This window comes from Pempheris klunzingeri, chromosome 10 (genome assembly GCF_042242105.1).
Source record: "Pempheris klunzingeri isolate RE-2024b chromosome 10, fPemKlu1.hap1, whole genome shotgun sequence".
NCBI lineage: Eukaryota > Metazoa > Chordata > Actinopteri > Acropomatiformes > Pempheridae > Pempheris > Pempheris klunzingeri.
The window spans coordinates 14775421-14794214 of NC_092021.1; the positions used below are offsets into that span (position 1 = coordinate 14775421).

At 42.6% G+C, this 18794-nt stretch overlaps 3 protein-coding genes across 3 annotated transcripts; 2 read left to right on the plus strand and 1 right to left on the minus strand.

Annotated features, from left to right (window-relative positions):
- Positions 1–652: 652 nt before the first annotated feature.
- Positions 653–7503, minus strand: LOC139208015 (tubulin alpha chain-like). The gene is made up of 4 exons (XM_070837551.1): positions 7374–7503; positions 3428–3650; positions 2647–2795; positions 653–1927 (listed from the first exon to the last, which is right to left on the minus strand). The coding sequence occupies exons 1-4, from the start codon at positions 7374–7376 to the stop codon at positions 953–955; spliced, it is 1350 nt and encodes a 449-aa protein (XP_070693652.1). The 5' UTR covers positions 7377–7503; the 3' UTR covers positions 653–952.
- Positions 7504–11258: 3755 nt separating this feature from the next.
- Positions 11259–12917, plus strand: LOC139208107 (tubulin alpha chain-like). Its single transcript, XM_070837673.1, has 3 exons — positions 11259–11454; positions 11686–11834; positions 11943–12917. Exons 1-3 carry the CDS (start codon positions 11334–11336, stop codon positions 12915–12917), a joined length of 1245 nt encoding a protein of 414 aa, XP_070693774.1. The 5' UTR covers positions 11259–11333.
- A 1388-nt stretch (positions 12918–14305) lies between these two features.
- LOC139208069 (tubulin alpha chain) lies at positions 14306–17826 on the plus strand. Its single transcript, XM_070837621.1, has 4 exons — positions 14306–14384; positions 15851–16073; positions 16385–16533; positions 16730–17826. The coding sequence occupies exons 1-4, from the start codon at positions 14382–14384 to the stop codon at positions 17705–17707; spliced, it is 1353 nt and encodes a 450-aa protein (XP_070693722.1). The 5' UTR covers positions 14306–14381; the 3' UTR covers positions 17708–17826.
- Positions 17827–18794: the final 968 nt, after the last annotated feature.

Genomic DNA, 18794 nt, shown 5'->3' on the forward strand with positions numbered 1-18794 from the left:
CACAAATGCTCAACGTACATGTGACCATAATTCATAACTGATTCAATAACCTCATGCACTAAGTGAATAAATAAGTCATTTGATGTAAAGTTAGATAGTTCAAACGTAATTCACAATGTGATAAAATTGATTTGTTTCATACAGTACGGGAATATACTGACGCATATCAGGCAGAAATAAGATAGTCCATTGTGTTTCGTTATTTTTTTAGTTTTTGTTTCTGAAGTGGAACTAATGTTCTCTTTGTGGCATCCCTACTACGGAATTAATTGATGGACTGTCCAACGTAAGTGAATGTCTCACGAGGCTCTGCTACATTGCTTAATTATTGACGTCTGAAGCTAAAGCAGATTGTTGAAGAGACTTTCAAGAACTTAAGAACCTCTTTTCATGACAAGCAGCCAACAAGTTCTCACAGTGTTATGGCGTGATGGTGACAGCGTGACTAAGGTGTGGATGCATCAGAGAAATATGAGCTGTCCAAGCAATAAATGCTGTTTCAAAGAACCGACCTGTGTTTGTGTTGTCGTGATGAGAGCTACAGAAATTAGATAGTGGAAGAGAATGCAAGACGTAATGCAAATTATACATTAAATGTTTCATTATCCACAGAAAAAAGAAGGATTCATCAAAAAATAAAACGGGCACTATATTTGGGGGGTGTGATTTATTCAGATACAACAAACTTCAAACTTACAAAAATCAGGTTATTGCACATTGTTCTGTTTCTTAAGAACAAAAATCAACAAACCGGTAGGCTATACACTGCCATAAAATCATGATTCTCAACAAACATAACTTCACAGGTTGGTAGAGTTGAATTTAAAAATGGTCAATTTAAATAATAAAGCAAATATTACTAAATTTGAAAACAAGATGGAAAATATGTTCTTTTTCTTAAATAGACCAATTTTGTCCCTGAAAATAACAAACAAATGACAGCTAAACCTGTTTAATACTCCTCTCCTTCCTCATCCTCTTCAAATGAGTCGATCCCAACCTCTTCATAATCCTTCTCCAGAGCAGCCATGTCCTCCCTGGCCTCTGAGAACTCTCCCTCCTCCATGCCCTCCCCAACATACCAGTGGACAAAGGCTCTCTTGGCATACATGAGGTCAAACTTGTGGTCGAGACGGGCCCAGGCCTCAGCGATGGCTGTGGTGTTGCTCAGCATGCACACGGCTCTTTGCACCTTGGCCAGGTCTCCTCCAGGAACCACAGTTGGAGGCTGATAGTTGATGCCCACCTTGAAACCTGTGGGGCACCAGTCCACAAACTGGATGGAGCGCTTGGTCTTAATGGCAGCGATGGCCACATTAACATCTTTTGGCACCACATCACCACGATACAGCAGACAGCAGGCCATGTATTTACCATGACGGGGATCACACTTCACCATCTGATTGGCTGGTTCGAAGCAGGCGTTTGTGATCTCAGCAACAGAGAGCTGCTCATGATAGGCTTTCTCAGCAGAGATGACCGGGGCGTAGGTGGCCAGAGGGAAGTGGATACGAGGGTAGGGCACCAGGTTGGTCTGGAACTCTGTCAGGTCAACATTCAGGGCTCCATCAAAACGAAGCGAGGCTGTGATTGAAGACACAATCTGGCTGATAAGGCGGTTGAGGTTGGTATACGATGGGCGTTCAATATCGAGATTCCTGCGGCAGATGTCATAGATGGCCTCGTTGTCCACCATGAAGGCACAGTCGGAGTGCTCCAGGGTGGTGTGGGTGGTCAGGATGGAGTTGTATGGCTCCACCACAGCTGTGGAGACCTGGGGGGCTGGGTAGATGGCAAACTCAAGCTTTGACTTTTTACCAAAGTCAACAGAGAGTCTCTCCATCAGCAGGGAGGTGAAACCAGAGCCAGTTCCTCCACCAAAAGAGTGGAAGACCAGGAAACCTTGGAGACCAGTGCACTGATCAGCCTAAAGATACAGACAGAAACACTTACAAAGACTGGAAAATAACAACAAGAAGTAAAGCAATGCTTTATATAATGTTTATCCATGGTTATACACAAACAAACTCAACATCCTCAGGACACAAAAATGTTCCCCACAAGTTTGCAGGAGCAGACGCTTCAAGTTCCTTTTCTGCATTGTTGTGTCACCTGAAAAATCATCATGCAGCTAGCAGGCGCTACAGCATGAAAGGGAAACCTGAGATCTTCTGTTGGGGTTCACTTCCACTCTGAGCCACCAGGAAGCTCCAGCTGAACATCCATATATTAACACTTTGTCACCTCTTCTTTCAGACACACATTCCAACATCTATGTTTTCTTTTTTTTTTTTCCCTTTCTTCTCTGCAGTTACTACAGCAGTGTGTTTCCCCAAAAATCTTGTTTACTGCTGTGGTCATGGAAATGCTCCAAGTAGCTCTATATGGCCCCCTTTAGGGCTGCTGTTTGTTACCTCCACTGATGCCTAAGAACATATGTTGAGTATGTTCACCAGAGATGCGCATGTGTACTAACTGGGCCGGACGTTGTCGTTTGCACTTGCATATTTGTGTGGTTTCTGCCATTAGTGCAAGTATACTGTATGTGCAAATCTCAGTCTTCAGTGTATGGATTCATGAAATAAGCTGACTGTGTGGATCACAGTTAGAGGGCAAAATCAGTGTGAACATGACCGAGTGCCTTACCAGTTTGCGGATTCGGTCCAGTACAGAGTCAATGATCTCTTTGCCGATGGTGTAGTGTCCACGGGCGTAGTTGTTGGCAGCATCTTCCTTTCCTGAGATCAGCTGTTCAGGGTGAAAGAGCTGACGGTATGTTCCTGTGCGCACCTCATCTGTGAAAGGAACAATCGAAAAAAATGTGAAACTTCTGGAATTTCTCATTTATGACGGTGTGAACGGATGTTCCTTCTTTACACATAGGAGGTCATGTTCAGGTCACAGGGTTGCCTTCAGGACAACAGTAAAACAGTTGGAGAAGCCTCATCTCCATTTTGGAGCAAAGTTTAGCTGTCTGATTGTTTGGAAAGACTGGCACCCTACAAATAAGGAGCAAAGCTCTGTCACTGAAGTGACCAAGGTTACAGGCGATAGCTGTGCTGTGCTCCAGACATTGCAAGATGGACTCTGTCTCTTCTTAAAGAAACCTGGAAAGCTGGAGATTCATACAACGTGATCTGGGCTAACAGGGATGGTCATAGTTCCTGGTTTAGAAACCAGGGAACCAACAGACTATTCACACATATTTGTGGCATGCAGTGATTTGAGCACGACTAGCAAAGGTTAAAACACTGATCACAGGAAGCAACCTTCAGAATTGAGGTGTTGTTCGTAATTTCTCTGTTCTCCTTGGCTAAGCGTCAATAAACATTTGTGCATAACACGTTGAAGCCTGCAGGAAACTTTTCTTCACAGCAGCTTCAACGATTTCCATCACAACAAGCTTCACATCATAAACACTACTGACCAATGACAGTGGGTTCCAGATCAACAAAGATGGCTCTGGGGACGTACTTCCCAGCCCCAGTCTCACTGAAGAAGGTGGTGAAGGAGTCGTCGTGTCCACCCACAGGCTTGCGGCTGGGCATCTGGCCGTCTGGCTGGATGCCGTGTTCCAGACAGTAGAGCTCCCAGCAGGTGTTCCCCATCTGGACACCAGCCTGGCCTACATGGACAGAGATGCATTCACGCTGGAAGAGAAGAAGAGAAGTTGAAAACAATGAGCAAGGAAAAGAAGAGATAGGAGAGATAAATACAGAAGAGGCAAGATTAAGTGGCAATGGTATAAGGGAAATTATTCTAAAATCTTAGTTAGTGTGTGCTCTTTTCCATTGAGTTGAATGACCTTTAAAGATAGCTAAAGTGGATTTTACTTTGCAGATTATTTGCACACATATTATAGGTTGTAGGGATCCAATGGAGTAATTTAAAAACTCTGCCACTAGGTGGAAGCAACGAGTTAAGGGGAGAAATAAGGTTAAACTTGAGCAACAGGCAAAACAGAATTGCTGCAGCTGTCACTGGATCTCATGTGACTGTCCATGAGCTGAAATGGAGGCCGAGTTCAGTGAACTACTAAGCATTTAACATTTGTAGTAGGAAGATGGCCCAAATAAAAATATACCACTGATGGAAAGACCGAAAGATACTTAAACTAAACAGTGTTGTGTTTGCTCTCTATGTTGAAAGCAGTGAACGAAAAAACAGCTAACACTCATCAGGTACTTCGGTATGTCTGGTTTATGGCAAAGCCAGCAAACTGTCTGGTTAGTATATTCCTCCAACAGTTTAAATGATTTCACAGAATCGAACCATTAATAAACAGCCTGAAAATTGCTAAAATTCAGTATGCTCAATATACAATACAAACCAGAGAAAGTCAAGGAAATATTCAGATTTGAAAAGATGCAATGAGGAGCATTTGATTGTTTAATTATTACTTGATTGTGAAACTTATTGTCAGTTTCCTGTTGATCACCTAAATTATGTGTCGACTTTTGTAGAAAGTAGCTTAGGTACGAGAAGCCCCTTTTTCTTTAGGACTTAGGTGAAATAAATCTGTGTTTGGATTTTGAATTTAAACAGGTAAGCACAGTAAAACCATTCTTCTTTTACTTTGTTCCACATAACACAACAGTGACAGCCTTTAACTAAACTATATATCCCCACCTTGCCTCATGTCAAGCTGCTATTTTCAGTCCACCAACATTTCCCTTCTCAATGATCAGAGAGACCAAAGTGCTGGTGGGTGAGGGATGGGCTGCAGTGGAGCTGGAGGGTTTTACAGAATCACCTTGTATAATTTTAGAGTCTATAAAATCTCCCTAAATCCCTGTTGATCAACGAGGATTTGGGGATTATAGTCAACACCTCATCATCAGCACCTACCCAAAGCAAAAGGTGACCCTCCCCAGACGGGCCTGCGTTTCCAGGTTAGCAGAGCTCTGCGTAGGCAGCTATTTTAGGTTCCTCATGCTAACCTGACACCTAGCAGTACAGGCTGTTTCAGTAAACACTGACTGGCAGCCCCCAAAATAGTGGTCACTGGTCATGTTTTCTGCAATCTGCAAACAATCACGAGCTTGAGTGAGCAACAGATAATTCAGGGTAGAGGCCAAAACACTCTTAAACTGCCAAACTTATCCTATCCCTAGAATCTGTCAGGGTGTGTCTCAGTATGACGGTTACAAGGGCATGTCTGAGGTTCCACCACACGGACTTGAGATTCCAGTCTTGTTGGTGGCTAAAACTGTGAGTAGAAATAAACAGAGGCGAGGAAAAGTGAATGAGATTGTAAAAGGGAGTACTTCATTTGTTAAAAGCTTTTTCGGGTCAGCAGACATGGGAACTGAGATCCCTTAATATCCCATCGGCACAGTGCATTCTGCCTCTACAACTGGGAAATAGACATAATGCACCATAAAGACAAGGTGAGGATGGATAATGATTTAATCTTGTCCAGACCCAAACTGCCATGTATCTAGTTTATCATATGTTGGCCTGGGACCTCAAGTGCAAAAGCAGACATGTTAAATCATACTTAGTGTCTTTCCATTTTGTGTGTTCACACATTGTTTGAATGCTTCCTTTTATTACTTTGTTTATTCTTTATTTCCTTTTTCATTTGGCCAGTTGCTCTGTCTGACACTGTAGTCTAGACCAGGATGTGTCCACAAAAAGGAGGACTGCTATGATGACCTTCAAGAAAAAAATCTCCCCTTGAAAATACGGCACAAACAGTGAATAAAGCATGTTGTGCTGGAGGAGAGCTGTGCAACATGATTTAAATTTGATGGACTTGCAGTGAAGCTCTCACCAGCACCTGACTGTTTACTGAATACTTTCATGCTTCCTACGTGATCCATTTGCTAAATGAATGCCCTTTCCTCCAGTGCCTTAGATTAAAGGATCAAACTGTTAACTAATGCCCAGAATGCCATGCACTTTGAGCTGGACATTCACAGTCGGGTAAGAACACTATTGATTCTGATTAATAATAAATTCACCTCTTGGTATTTCCAGTGGTGATGCCCCACACTGATTCAGTTGTTGTGGATGAACTTGATAAGCCCTCACTGGCTGAATATTCTACATTTGTGTCCATTCAGGTCTCTGTTGCACCACTGCAAGCAATATACAGTAATCAACTGGCTGTCATGACATTGCCTGAGCACACGCGAGCTCTCAGTGCAAGTCTGTCTCTCTTTGGTGCCACCGGGACATGATCTGATGTGTGTCCGTTGTGGATGTCCATGGATTATACCAATTCTAAATTACAATTACAAAATGACTTGCACATGGAGTGGGCTAGTCATGTGAATTCATTTATATGATCCTTTATGCAGAAATTGTAATTTATTGTTACTGGCCAAGTTAAATAAGAGCTATACAGCTCTTTACCATGGGATTAGTGGAACAACACAGGAAGAAAAATTCTATGGAGCAGCACTATTTGATCAGGGCGGGCACACTGTAGTAGTGTACTCTGTAAACAGTGATACCATTGGGTTTTTTTAAGCAGTGCTGACAATGTTCACATCAAGCTGTGTTTATACTACACTGTGCAAACAGGACACACAAAGGTGTGTGTGTGTGAGTGAGAGAGAGAGAGAGAGAGAGAGAGAGAGAGAGAGAGAGAGAGAGAGATTGCAAGTTCAAAAAGTTATTACAATCAACTTCCCCAATAAAGTTTCCATTCTCGAGGCTGCAAGGTTATCTCTGTTTCTGTCTGCAGAGAGAAGCTAAAGTACCTCTGCTTTCTACTGTATGGCAGTTGAAGAGGCCAAACCACCGTCTGCACTCATTTCATTTGCAGGTACAGTCACTGTCATAACTTCAACATGGCTGCTTGAATTTGGGAGGGAAAACTATCCCTTCCTGCCCTGCAGCATCTGACTTGTTGGATTATGAGAGACACACCTAGATTCTTCACTGACACATGTGAACATGCAACATTACACACGCGCACACACCTCAACTCCTAGTAGTCCAGAATAAGGCATTACAAATGTCCTAAAATGCTGTTTGAATCAAGAATCAAGCAGTTATGTTCCATTAAATCTGAAAAAGTCGACTTTAAATATAATAAAACCATATATTTAGCCATAAAAACACTATCTATCATCTATGTTTAATATCTTTGTCTCTCCTGATGTGCTGAAAATGTGGGCCAATCATTACCGCCTACTCATCCAGGCCAGCAGCCAGAGCGCGGAGTGAAAAGATCTATTTCTGACACAAGTGTCCCGCTGCAGTTGCTGCATCAAACCTTCAATCCGTCACGTTTTCCAAGCGCATTTAAACACTGACGCACAATGTAAAAACAAATCTGCAGAAGAAACATTTACTCAGGCTTGGACAACAAACATACGCAGTGGAGTTTTCTCCCCGACTCAAACTACAAACATAATTACCATTGTGGCTTCGTAGGAGAAAGTCCTTTGAAAGAAAAAAAAAAAAGCAGCTTGTATTCGACCTTAGGTTGTCTTTAACTTCTCACAGCGGCCGTCAATGTGGTCCGAGTGAGTTGTAATGCCAGGTGGGAGAGGAGCTGTCACGCTATATTCAACTACAAACCACTCCCACCTGTCTCCTCGACGTGAACGCGCGCCGTGAACGCGCACGACTCTTTCACTATTTCTCTGTTATTATTATTATCACGCGAATCTACGCAATTCTCGAGCAAACACGACCACTGAGGGGAGTTGTGTTGGGGAAACAGTGTCAGTGCTGTACATAGCACCAATGCTGTTGGACAACAGCTGATCCAACGTGCTTTAAAGCTGCACCAGGTTCACACAATGCACACAGAGACAGCAAAGTCCTGCATCAGCTTCAGCAGCAGGTTAGTTCATGCACCACATGGAAAACCGATTAGAAGTGAGTTTTAAGCAGACTACAGAGAGGTGGAAATGTGTGGCTGGGGAAAGGGAATGTAATGTAGAAAACCCTGTCACCATAACACATCCTGGATTCAGGCATCTGTACGGAAGCCTTTTAGTGCAAAACCTGTAAATGAACAGTGCAAAGCAGGCATTTCTATTGTTGTCTATTGTTTGTGGAGTGTTTTGCCTGGTTAGAGAACAAGCCTGCTTTTAAAGACTGTAACTGTAGTCCTTTTGAATTTGTATTTCATTAATTCATCATTTCCAGACACACTGCTTTGCTGAGAAAACATATCACGAGCCCCTACCTGATCAAACAGCAAAAATCAAATGTGTATAATAATAATTTAGCCTTTTATTTATTAATTTAAGTGATCGATTACATTGCCACAGACTGTTCCATTTATATGCAGGGGTTTCAACATGATGTCCTGCCCTCACTGTCTAATGAAAATGTATGAAGGGAAACACTGATTCTTCTTTCATTAATCATTTTATGCCAGTGTATGCATTTTATTTGACATAACAGTACGTAATTGCATTTGCTGTAATTTGAAAACCCTGTCACTTTAAACTAATTCTGCCCATCCCATCAATTCAAACTTTCACACTGATAACATATAAAATATAGGTTAACTATTTTTAAAAACCTTCACAAGAGCTATGAAGGTATGTATGCACGTGTGTGAATGGGTCACGCCTGCAGTTATTTATCCTGTGGGTGGGAGGGACATGCTGCAAACCAGTCAGTGACACCAACCCACCTCAGACTGCCATTTTACTGGATTTGCTGTCACTGCAGCCATTTGAAGGCTAGAGGTCGTAGTCGCTTCACCATGAGTCACTATATGACTAAACAGTGTGATCAGCAGTCCATGTGAAATCTTAGAGAAGTCTCCAGTTCCACCTTCTGCAAAGTGTTGTTATATTTGTCAGCCTTTAACTACCCCACATTCTCTGTAAATTTTGCCATGTCATATATATATGGTGTGGCATTCTCAATGAAATTGCACATATCTTGCTGAGTTTGCACAACATATCTGTCTCTCATAACCCTAAAATTGTGTATATTATCTCTTTATATAGTTTTTTGTTCTGTTTCCTTTCTTTCCAGCACTAGCATTATCTTGACCCATTAGTGTAAGATTTAATTGTGGGGCATTGGGGACCTATACTCTCACACAAAGGAAGTGGGACAGACCATTAGGACTCTGGCAACACCTATGAGAGCAAAAACACATGAAAGGAGACAACAGAAAGGTGTGTGCTGTCCCAGTACAAAACTTCAGTTCATAGAACATGAACCCGACCTACAGATTTGGTAGAAATGTGTTCACATTTACTTTATTTTGTGTTGTACAGTATTAAAAGGTAAATCATAATAGCTTGAGTTAAAATTATCCCCCTCCTCTCTACAAGATATAAAAACACACTGCAGGTGTGTGGGCACCAATGTAAAATCAAAATGTTTTAATCTGGCATAACATTGCATACTTTGTGTTGAAAGTTTATGTTGTCGACAGCAATCACCTTATGTGTTAGTGGTGAGTCTCACAGCCTCAGGAGTGAAACTGACCTTTTGATGAATAGTGGTGCTGATGACACTGCGGCATCTCCCTTCACTTCCTGGCTGCCACAAACAGGCTAAAAGTCAGTGGCAAATACTTTATGTTTTAACGGTGTTCATCTCATTTTCACTTGATTGAAATCCATCGCTTACTCTGCATGCAGTTAGAAATAAAGATGGTGATGGGATGGAGGAAGTCCTCCTGTCATTTGTGAATGATGAAACCACAGGCTGCCACAGTGTTTATTCTCAAAACAGTAGATTATACTGAATCAACATTCCCATATGGTTTGAACTCTGGTGGTACAGAGGATTCCTGCTGGCCCTGAAAGTGGTTTGACTTGTTTTGAATATAGCAGATCTGAGCGTTTGCCTTTGAGCCATGTCATTGAATGATCGGTTTGGGTTTTCCAGCCAACTGAAACAAGCAGCTCCTCTACTAAACTTATGCTGAGTAGAACTGTGGCCAAGTAAACCATGTAACCTGATAAGTAAATGAGTATGATTTTGTGACTTTTTTACCTAATTTCTGTACCATTTCTGTGAGTGACTGTGAGTTGAATATTGGCAGCTGCTGCTGACTCCATTTCATCAGCTGACGCCTTATGAGACAGTTCACATGTATTCAGTTTCTCTGCACTCCCAAGGGCCTGGAGACCAGGGAAGGAGGAGCCGGTCTCATGTATATTGTTTTGCTTTATAAAGACTGATAGTTCATTTTAACCCAGGAAAGGGGTGTGGGAAAGTGGTGTGCTTGACAAACAATGTATATTATTCAAATAAAATTGTTGTTTACGGTGCCATTGGGATTCAAAAACTGATTTTAAGTGTTTGGAGATTTTGTCTTCCCATAAAAAATGTAGAAGAAATGATCTTGCTTACATTTTATTTGATTATCCACATAAATCCTCTTTAGAAGAACAATAATGAATCTGCTTGAAAATCACTGTCTATTTTTTTTCACATTCTATCTGGTAGCAAACAGCTCTGCTGTCCACTTATTGGAAAAAGTCATGATAATGGCAATTTTACAAAGATACAATATGACACTGAAAAACTCAATAATAGTAAGTAACTGTATTGTTTCTGCCATATATAAATTCCAAATTAGTTTGTACGTTGGGCTAACAGTTCTTTGACAGTGACACACTGAAGCTATTGGACTGTTCGTTAGACTCTGTTGTGATCATAATTGTTCTTAATAAAAACATCAGAGCCACATTAGTATCTGTTCATCAGCTATATCATAAAGTCATGCGATAAAAACTGCAAAGTGAAACTACATTAGGCTACCTTCCCCTTATGTGGGGTTGTGCTTGTGCTTTCTGAAATATGAGGTGCAAATACACACCAGCACAAAACACTCACAGACTCAAACAATGAATAGGGTGGTGACCTCGTTTTGCATTGTGTTTATGTCTGTCAAGCGGATGACCTTATCATGGTCTCATCAGTTGGTTCTCTGATTACAACTCAGATCAAATCACTGCTCGCATCAAGCTGCAGGTATAAAAACACAGAGTAACGTAGTTGTCTCAGCACTGCATCCTCTTACCGATACGTGGACATTGGAGAAGAGAAGTCAACTATGGTAAGATATGGTTTCACAGTAAATACATACTACTGTATCTATTAGCAATTCAGAGGGGTATTTTTTAAGTCTAAGTGTGATGTTGCACATTAAGAGAAAATGGATCTGCTTCTTATCTGCATCAGTCCGTGACAGACTGCGTACAACAGAATATGACGTAGTTCTGTGTAAAATGTGGAAAGTAAACAGATGCCTCTGGTAATGGAACAGCACTGCTCACTCTCTGCAGCGTGAATGTATCTCAATTCATGTGGGCCAAGCTGGGGCTCAGATTGGCAATGCATGTTGGGAGCTGTACTGCCTGGAACATGGGATCCAGCCAGACGGACAGATGCCCAGTGACAAGACTGTTAGAGGAGGAGATGACTCCTTCAACACCTTCTTCAGTGAGACAGGAGCAGGAAAGCATGTTCCCAGAGCCATCTTTGTTGACCTGGAGCCCACTGTCATCGGTCAGTTCCTGTAGTGGTGATATATAAGTGGTGATATATTTCATAGGATTTTTTAATATTTGTATATAGTTTTATTATGTGTATTTGAGACTGGCAGAGGTGGTTTTCTTCATTACCAGAACAAAGTTCTCTTGTGTCACTGTAGAAACATTTTAATACCAAGCTGCTGCTGATTGTGGCTCAACTTTAGGTCAGTAAATCTGTTTGTCAATCTGTTGTATTGCTCTCCAGATGAGGTGCGTACAGGTACTTACCGGCAGCTGTTCCACCCTGAGCAGCTGATTACAGGAAAGGAAGATGCTGCCAACAACTACGCCCGTGGACACTACACTATCGGCAAAGAAATCATTGATGTGGTTCTGGACAGGACTCGTAAACTGGTGAGACAGTCTGAGAGTGCATGTTTCCGACAATGTTTCCCACATTGTTTTGTTTGCTAGACTAAATTATTAAATGCTTTGTGAATTTTTACATTCTCACTGCTACAGGCTGATCAGTGCACTGGCCTGCAGGGATTCCTCATCTTCCACAGCTTTGGAGGAGGCACCGGCTCTGGTTTCACCTCCCTGCTGATGGAGAGACTCTCTGTTGATTATGGTAAAAAGTCAAAGCTTGAGTTTGCCATCTACCCAGCTCCCCAGGTCTCCACAGCAGTGGTGGAGCCATACAACTCCATCCTGACCACCCACACCACCCTGGAGCACTCCGACTGTGCCTTCATGGTGGACAATGAGGCCATCTATGACATCTGCCGCAGGAACCTTGATATCGAGAGGCCAACTTACACCAACCTGAACAGGCTCATTGGCCAGATTGTGTCTTCAATCACAGCCTCGCTTCGTTTTGATGGAGCCCTGAATGTTGACCTGACAGAGTTCCAGACCAACCTGGTGCCCTACCCTCGAATCCACTTCCCTCTGGCCACCTACGCCCCGGTCATCTCTGCTGAGAAGGCCTATCACGAGCAGCTCTCAGTAGCTGACATCACCAACACTTGCTTCGAACCAGCCAATCAGATGGTGAAGTGTGATCCCCGTCATGGTAAATACATGGCCTGCTGTCTGCTGTATCGTGGTGATGTGGTGCCAAAAGATGTCAACTCTGCCATCGCTGCCATTAAGACCAAGCGTTCCATCCAGTTTGTGGACTGGTGCCCCACAGGCTTCAAAGTGGGCATCAACTATCAGCCTCCAACTGTGGTTCCTGGAGGAGACCTGGCCAAGGTGCAGAGAGCCGTGTGCATGCTGAGCAACACCACAGCCATCGCTGAGGCCTGGGCCCGTCTCGACCACAAGTTTGACCTCATGTATGCCAAGAGAGCCTTTGTCCACTGGTATGTTGGGGAGGGCATGGAGGAGGGAGAGTTCTCAGAGGCCAGAGAGGATATGGCTGCTCTGGAGAAGGATTATGAAGAGGTAGGTTCTGACAACATTGGGGAGGAGGATGAAGGAGAGGAATACTGACTTTCTTAAGGTCTGCGTTCAAGCCAAAGTAAATCAATACTCATTTCTGGTTTTAAAATTAGGCATTTAGGTTTTTTTGTAGTGAAGAAAAATGTATAAAATGCATACGTAAACCAACAAAACTACCATTTGGTAAAGAAAATAACACATTTAACACATCTTAGATACCCCTTATAATAAGTTGCACCATGAAGAACCTAAAGGAAAAAAAAGTCTTAAAGCTAGAAAACATGAGGATTACATCTTACAGGAATCATTAGTTCTGGCACTGTGTAAACGCATTGCTTTTGCATTCAAAGAGGAAAAACACTTGCGGCCAAACATATTGTGTTTTGGGCCTTTAAAGATCTCTTCCTTCTACTGTATCAGACTGAGAAACATAGACCAAACCCTCTCTTTTGTGCACCTCCCCCCACCATCCTCTCCCATGTGGAATGTAAGTTATGAAAGGGCTCCTATGTCAGTTTCTATATACCATTCAGCTGTGACTCTGTGAGAGCGAGTGAGAAAATAACTGACTAACTCACTGACTAGTGCTGTTTGTGTAGCTCATACTCAGACAGTGGCCTGCAGCAACAATTGGATCCCAGTTATGCATGAATCACAGCTCTGTGATCCTAAGGGAGCTGTTGAAAAGTTGTACCAAGGAAGTTGTACCCTGCAGAAAACTGGCCTCCGCATTTCTGATCAAGTTTCTGATGTGATGTTTCTCTGTGTATTCTGAATTCACCAGTTAAACTGAAACACTGCATAATGTCATATAATTTCTGTCATCTTGGCTCATTACTTAGAGGGACTCTCACTGCTCACTATTTACTTATTCTACCATTAAAGAAAATAAGTGTTTCACATTTGATGATTACGAATAAAGAGCTTTATACACTTTTCCTGGTTTCACATTGATATTGTGATATTACTCATTGAATGAGTTAATACAGAGGGTGATGTGTGTTGATGAGTGTGGGTGCACATACATGCATTAAATAAGCATCATGATTCTCCAATCCTGCAGTCCTTGTTAAACGCATGTAAGTTGAATATTGAGAAAATCTTCAGGGGTGAACATTTTGCATGCTGCTGGTATATATTTGGATGTAATTAAACAAACTCTGAATAGTCGATCACTGCAAATGGTCACAGCCTCACACACACGCAGATGAGGAAATTTGGGAAAGGTGAGTAAACAAAAGAGGGTTACTTTTGCTTACATAAAGGTCTAAGCCCTAACTGAAAGACAAAGCAAATAAATTTAAGGGCGGATACCATGACAGACAGCAAGTAGAGACTTCCCTCTTTTTTTTTAAACTGCTGGTCCCTCCTGCCAATGAGCTATGCAGCTGCTTGCTGTGGTTTCCTGCCTGCCCCCTCCACATCCTTGCCTATATAAACCCTGATTCTCTCTCTCCTCCGCACTTCTGCCTTGTATCTGAATCCTCAACGTCAGTCGAAGGACAAGCAGGCAAAATGGTGAGTAACTGCTCGGCTGATGACGTAGCCTTGAAATTTCCACTCTCTTTTCCCATCTGTCTCCCTTTGTCTCTGTTTCTTAGTATTAGATGGACTAAACAGCTGACCCTTTTTATTGCTTATAAGGCCTCTGCTGTGCAGTAAAGAAAAACACCCATATCTTATTAGGTGACAGTAGTTTTGAGATTATTTTATGTAATGAAACTTTTTCAGGCATGTCTGTCTAGAATTCAGGGAGAGGAATGCTCTGGGAAGGTTATATATGACTGCATGACTCCATAAGTCATTTCTCTGCTTCAGGACAATCTAGGTCAGATGACAGACACTTTATGAGTTAGTGTGCTTTGTCATTTCCAGGCTTGTTTGATGTACTTAAGCTAGTCATAGACACATTTTACTGAGGAAAAAACAACTGGAGTCTTAATCCTCTGTTTGTTGAGGAATTACAGTAGTCTTGACTAAGGAAGAGTGAACGGGGGAATCGTGGCAGTGGGGGGATGGATAGAAAGAACAGAGAAAAGAGGAGTGGTCTGGCCTCGGCCATATGAGTTAGTTGGCAGCCATTTTGCAGCTGTTAGGAGTTTTAGGTTTTAGAGGGATGTGGGGAGGGAGGGAGGGAGGGACAGAGAGGGGGAGAGGGAGACATCCCTGACTGTTACACAGCACTATGCAGCTGGGCAGGATGGGGGAGGAGAAAAGCACAAAAGGGGAGGAGAAGAGAAAAGGGAGGACATACAGGATGGAGAAGTGGGGGAAGGTTTTCCCATCTTCTTGGGGCATGGCCTTCCTGTCTGTCACAAAGTGCCTCAGTTTGTATGTTCCACTTTTAGAGGGGCAACTCCATAAAACTAGTTCTTAGGAAGAAGGAGGGCTTTCAAAACTGCATTTCACTTGCAGCTATTTCCTGTTCACATTTACTGGATTCTACTGTAGGAACCCGCACTGCAGACTCTGGACTATCTAATAGCTGCTTTCATCTTAACGTTGCTTTTCCCATGGGCACTTTGAGCAGCTAAAAGCCCCGTCACTCTGCTCTAACACAAAATACTCAGCAATCAATATTTCTTTGCCGACTGAGCTGTTTCGTCTCCTAACTGAGCGCAGACATACCAATGACTGTCATTAGACATAAAGTTCAAAGAAGAAAAACATGGGTGCCATAGAACAATAATGAAACAATAATGAAATGCAACAGATGTCTTTATGTTTCTTTGTGCTTTTTATAACTATTACCCTGATAACCACTGAAAAAACTTGTGAGCTGACATACAGTGATGCACACTGTAAAAGTCCCCAATTGTGGATATAGTCAGTGCTGATAGGAGTGATTCATAAGCAGTTGATGTTGGGTCAGGCAATAATTAAAGTTAATACAGTAATACTTCTATTTGGATGGTAAATCAATGTCTGATTACATAGTAGTTGGCAGCCTCCTTTAACCATCCTCTCCTCCATCCTTTATTCAGCGTGAGTGTATCTCTATGCACGTCGGCCAAGCCGGAGCCCAGATGGGCAATGCATGCTGGGAGCTGTACTGCCTGGAACATGGGATCCAGCCAGATGGACAGATGCCCAGTGACAAGACTATTGGAGGGGGAGATGACTCCTTCAACACTTTCTTCAGTGAGACAGGAGCAGGAAAGCATGTTCCCAGAGCCATCTTTGTTGACCTGGAGCCCACTGTCATCGGTCAGTAATATGTATTTAGTGTAAATAAATAACCCTCTATATATCTTTCACAATGAATTAGCCCCTTTTCGACTTCTCCTTACACATCTATTGTTATTTCCATGTCATTTGTTTGATTTTGACTTGTGCTAATCACTAACACCCTTGAACCAAGCTGATGCTTGACAAAGTATAATGTATGTACACTGATGATATTACAACTAAAATGCTTTTTAATAATTAATTACAGTATCTAAAAAAATACAATGTTAACCCATTCATACCTTGTGGACATTAGTTCTTACTCTTGTTTTCAAACATTCCTCTGACAGATGAGGTGCGAACTGGAACATATCGGCAGCTGTTCCACCCTGAGCAGCTGATTACAGGAAAGGAAGATGCTGCCAACAACTACGCCCGTGGACACTACACTATCGGCAAAGAAATCATTGATCTGGTTCTGGACAGGACTCGTAAACTGGTGAGAGTGTAGTTAGTTTGCTAGACAGGTGTGGCAAGCTTGTGATTTCCCTACCCAAGATTTACTGCTCAAAAAAGCACATTTGCCTGAGATGAAGAAGGACTCCAGAAAGACATGGTGACTTTTCATGTGATTTCATACCTTTTGTGACTTTTTTAATTAGATTTTAATTAATCAAACCATATTTTTCTTTCAGGCTGATCAGTGCACTGGCCTGCAGGGATTCCTCATCTTCCACAGCTTTGGAGGAGGCACCGGCTCTGGTTTCACCTCCCTGCTGATGGAGAGACTCTCTGTTGATTACGGAAAGAAATCAAAACTTGAGTTTGCCGTCTACCCAGCTCCACAGGTTTCCACAGCTGTGGTGGAGCCGTACAACTCCATCCTGACCACCCACACCACCCTGGAGCACTCCGACTGTGCCTTCATGGTGGACAATGAGGCCATCTATGACATCTGCCGCAGGAACCTTGATATCGAGAGGCCAACTTACACCAACCTGAACAGGCTCATTGGCCAGATTGTGTCTTCAATCACAGCCTCGCTTCGTTTTGATGGAGCCCTGAATGTTGACCTGACAGAGTTCCAGACCAACCTGGTGCCCTACCCTCGTATCCACTTCCCTCTGGCCACCTACGCCCCGGTCATCTCTGCTGAGAAAGCCTATCATGAGCAGCTCTCAGTCGCTGACATCACCAATGCCTGCTTCGAACCAGCCAATCAGATGGTGAAGTGTGATCCCCGTCATGGTAAATACATGGCCTGCTGTCTGCTGTATCGTGGTGATGTGGTGCCAAAAGATGTCAACTCTGCCATCGCTGCCATTAAGACCAAGCGCACCATCCAGTTTGTGGACTGGTGCCCCACAGGCTTCAAGGTGGGCATCAACTATCAGCCTCCAACTGTGGTTCCTGGAGGAGACCTGGCCAAGGTGCAGAGAGCCGTGTGCATGCTGAGCAACACCACAGCCATCGCTGAGGCCTGGGCCCGTCTAGACCACAAGTTTGACCTCATGTATGCCAAGAGAGCCTTTGTCCACTGGTATGTTGGGGAGGGCATGGAGGAGGGAGAGTTCTCAGAGGCCAGAGAGGACATGGCTGCTCTGGAGAAGGATTATGAAGAGGTTGGCACTGACAGCATGGGAGAGGAGGATGAAGAGGGAGAGGAATATTAAAGGGCCCAACATCATCCGGGCTTCACCATCACGCATCATGAACGTTTCACATTCCCAGCAACATTCTGATAACCTGTGGTGGTGATATGTCAGTATTATCAATAAAAAATTCTCATGAACCTCCTGAATTAATTTGTGAGTAATTTGTCTTGAACTTTTCCACTATAGCTTGGAAGCCCATTGAACAAATATTTTTTTGTAAATTACTACAAGAACATTTGTCGAACACCTCGCTAGCCTGAAGACACGAGGAATACTGTCTACAAAAGGTATGTAGCCAAAATAAAATTATCTGTAGTGCCCAAAGAAATATTTTCATCAAAGTAAACATAGATAATAAATTCTACACATGTCATCATATTTTCTATTTATAGAGGATATTTTTCCAGCAGTGTTTTGCTGGTTCTCAGCTTGCATTCACATGCAGCTCCCATTCTTTTACAAAGGAAATTCCAGCTTTTCTGCCTTTGCCAATTTCCTGCCTTTTTGTCCCATGTTGATGATCAGTCACAAAGTATACAATGGGCTGGGCTGGGCTTTTACCTACAGTTGCTTCTATCAGACACTAGATGGGATCAATGTGACCAGCTACTGTAACTTGTGTAAGTTGGTTTCGACCAAAGACTATAATGAGGTTTCATATTAACCGTATGACTGAGCAGACCAAATAACTGTGGCATTACGTGATAACCTCATCATGTGATCATGACCAAATGAGTCACGCACTGAACTGAAACCTTACTTTCTGGTAAGTTACACATCTCTGGTCTACTCAAAAACAAGTTTATTAAAGCACAATATTCTGCACCTCTATGGACACACTTATCTGTGGTTATAGTCAGTAGTGGAAGTATTCAACTCCTTTACACAAGTGCAGGTTTTAGTAACACAGTGTGAAAATACTCCATAACAGCATAACAGTCATGTATTGAGAACTCTTGCCATTATCAGGTTATTTTCTAGTGCTCTTGTTTATCCAGTTTATTTATTCCCTTTGACTTATAACCATTTCTCATGTGGAAATGTGTGCTGTATTAAATGAAGATCTTTGAATCCCTGGAAATTTACTTTAGGTACCCTGAGTTAA

Excerpts from the sequence above, each read along its gene's own strand:
- LOC139208015 (XM_070837551.1), bottom strand. Across the intron at positions 2,796-3,427 it reads TCTGGAACCCACTGTCATTG|ATGAGGTGCGCACAGGAACA; the intron begins GTCAGTAGTGTT and ends TTCCTTTCACAG. Across the intron at positions 1,928-2,646 it reads TGGACCGAATCCGCAAACTG|GCTGATCAGTGCACTGGTCT; the intron begins GTAAGGCACTCG and ends CTGTATCTTTAG.
- LOC139208107 (XM_070837673.1), top strand. The coding sequence starts at position 11,334 with ATGCCCAGTGACAAGACTGTTAGAGGAGGAGATGACTCCTTCAACACC. Across the intron at positions 11,455-11,685 it reads CCTGGAGCCCACTGTCATCG|ATGAGGTGCGTACAGGTACT; the intron begins GTCAGTTCCTGT and ends ATTGCTCTCCAG. Across the intron at positions 11,835-11,942 it reads TGGACAGGACTCGTAAACTG|GCTGATCAGTGCACTGGCCT; the intron begins GTGAGACAGTCT and ends TCACTGCTACAG.
- LOC139208069 (XM_070837621.1), top strand. Across the intron at positions 16,074-16,384 it reads CCTGGAGCCCACTGTCATCG|ATGAGGTGCGAACTGGAACA; the intron begins GTCAGTAATATG and ends TTCCTCTGACAG. Across the intron at positions 16,534-16,729 it reads TGGACAGGACTCGTAAACTG|GCTGATCAGTGCACTGGCCT; the intron begins GTGAGAGTGTAG and ends TTTTTCTTTCAG.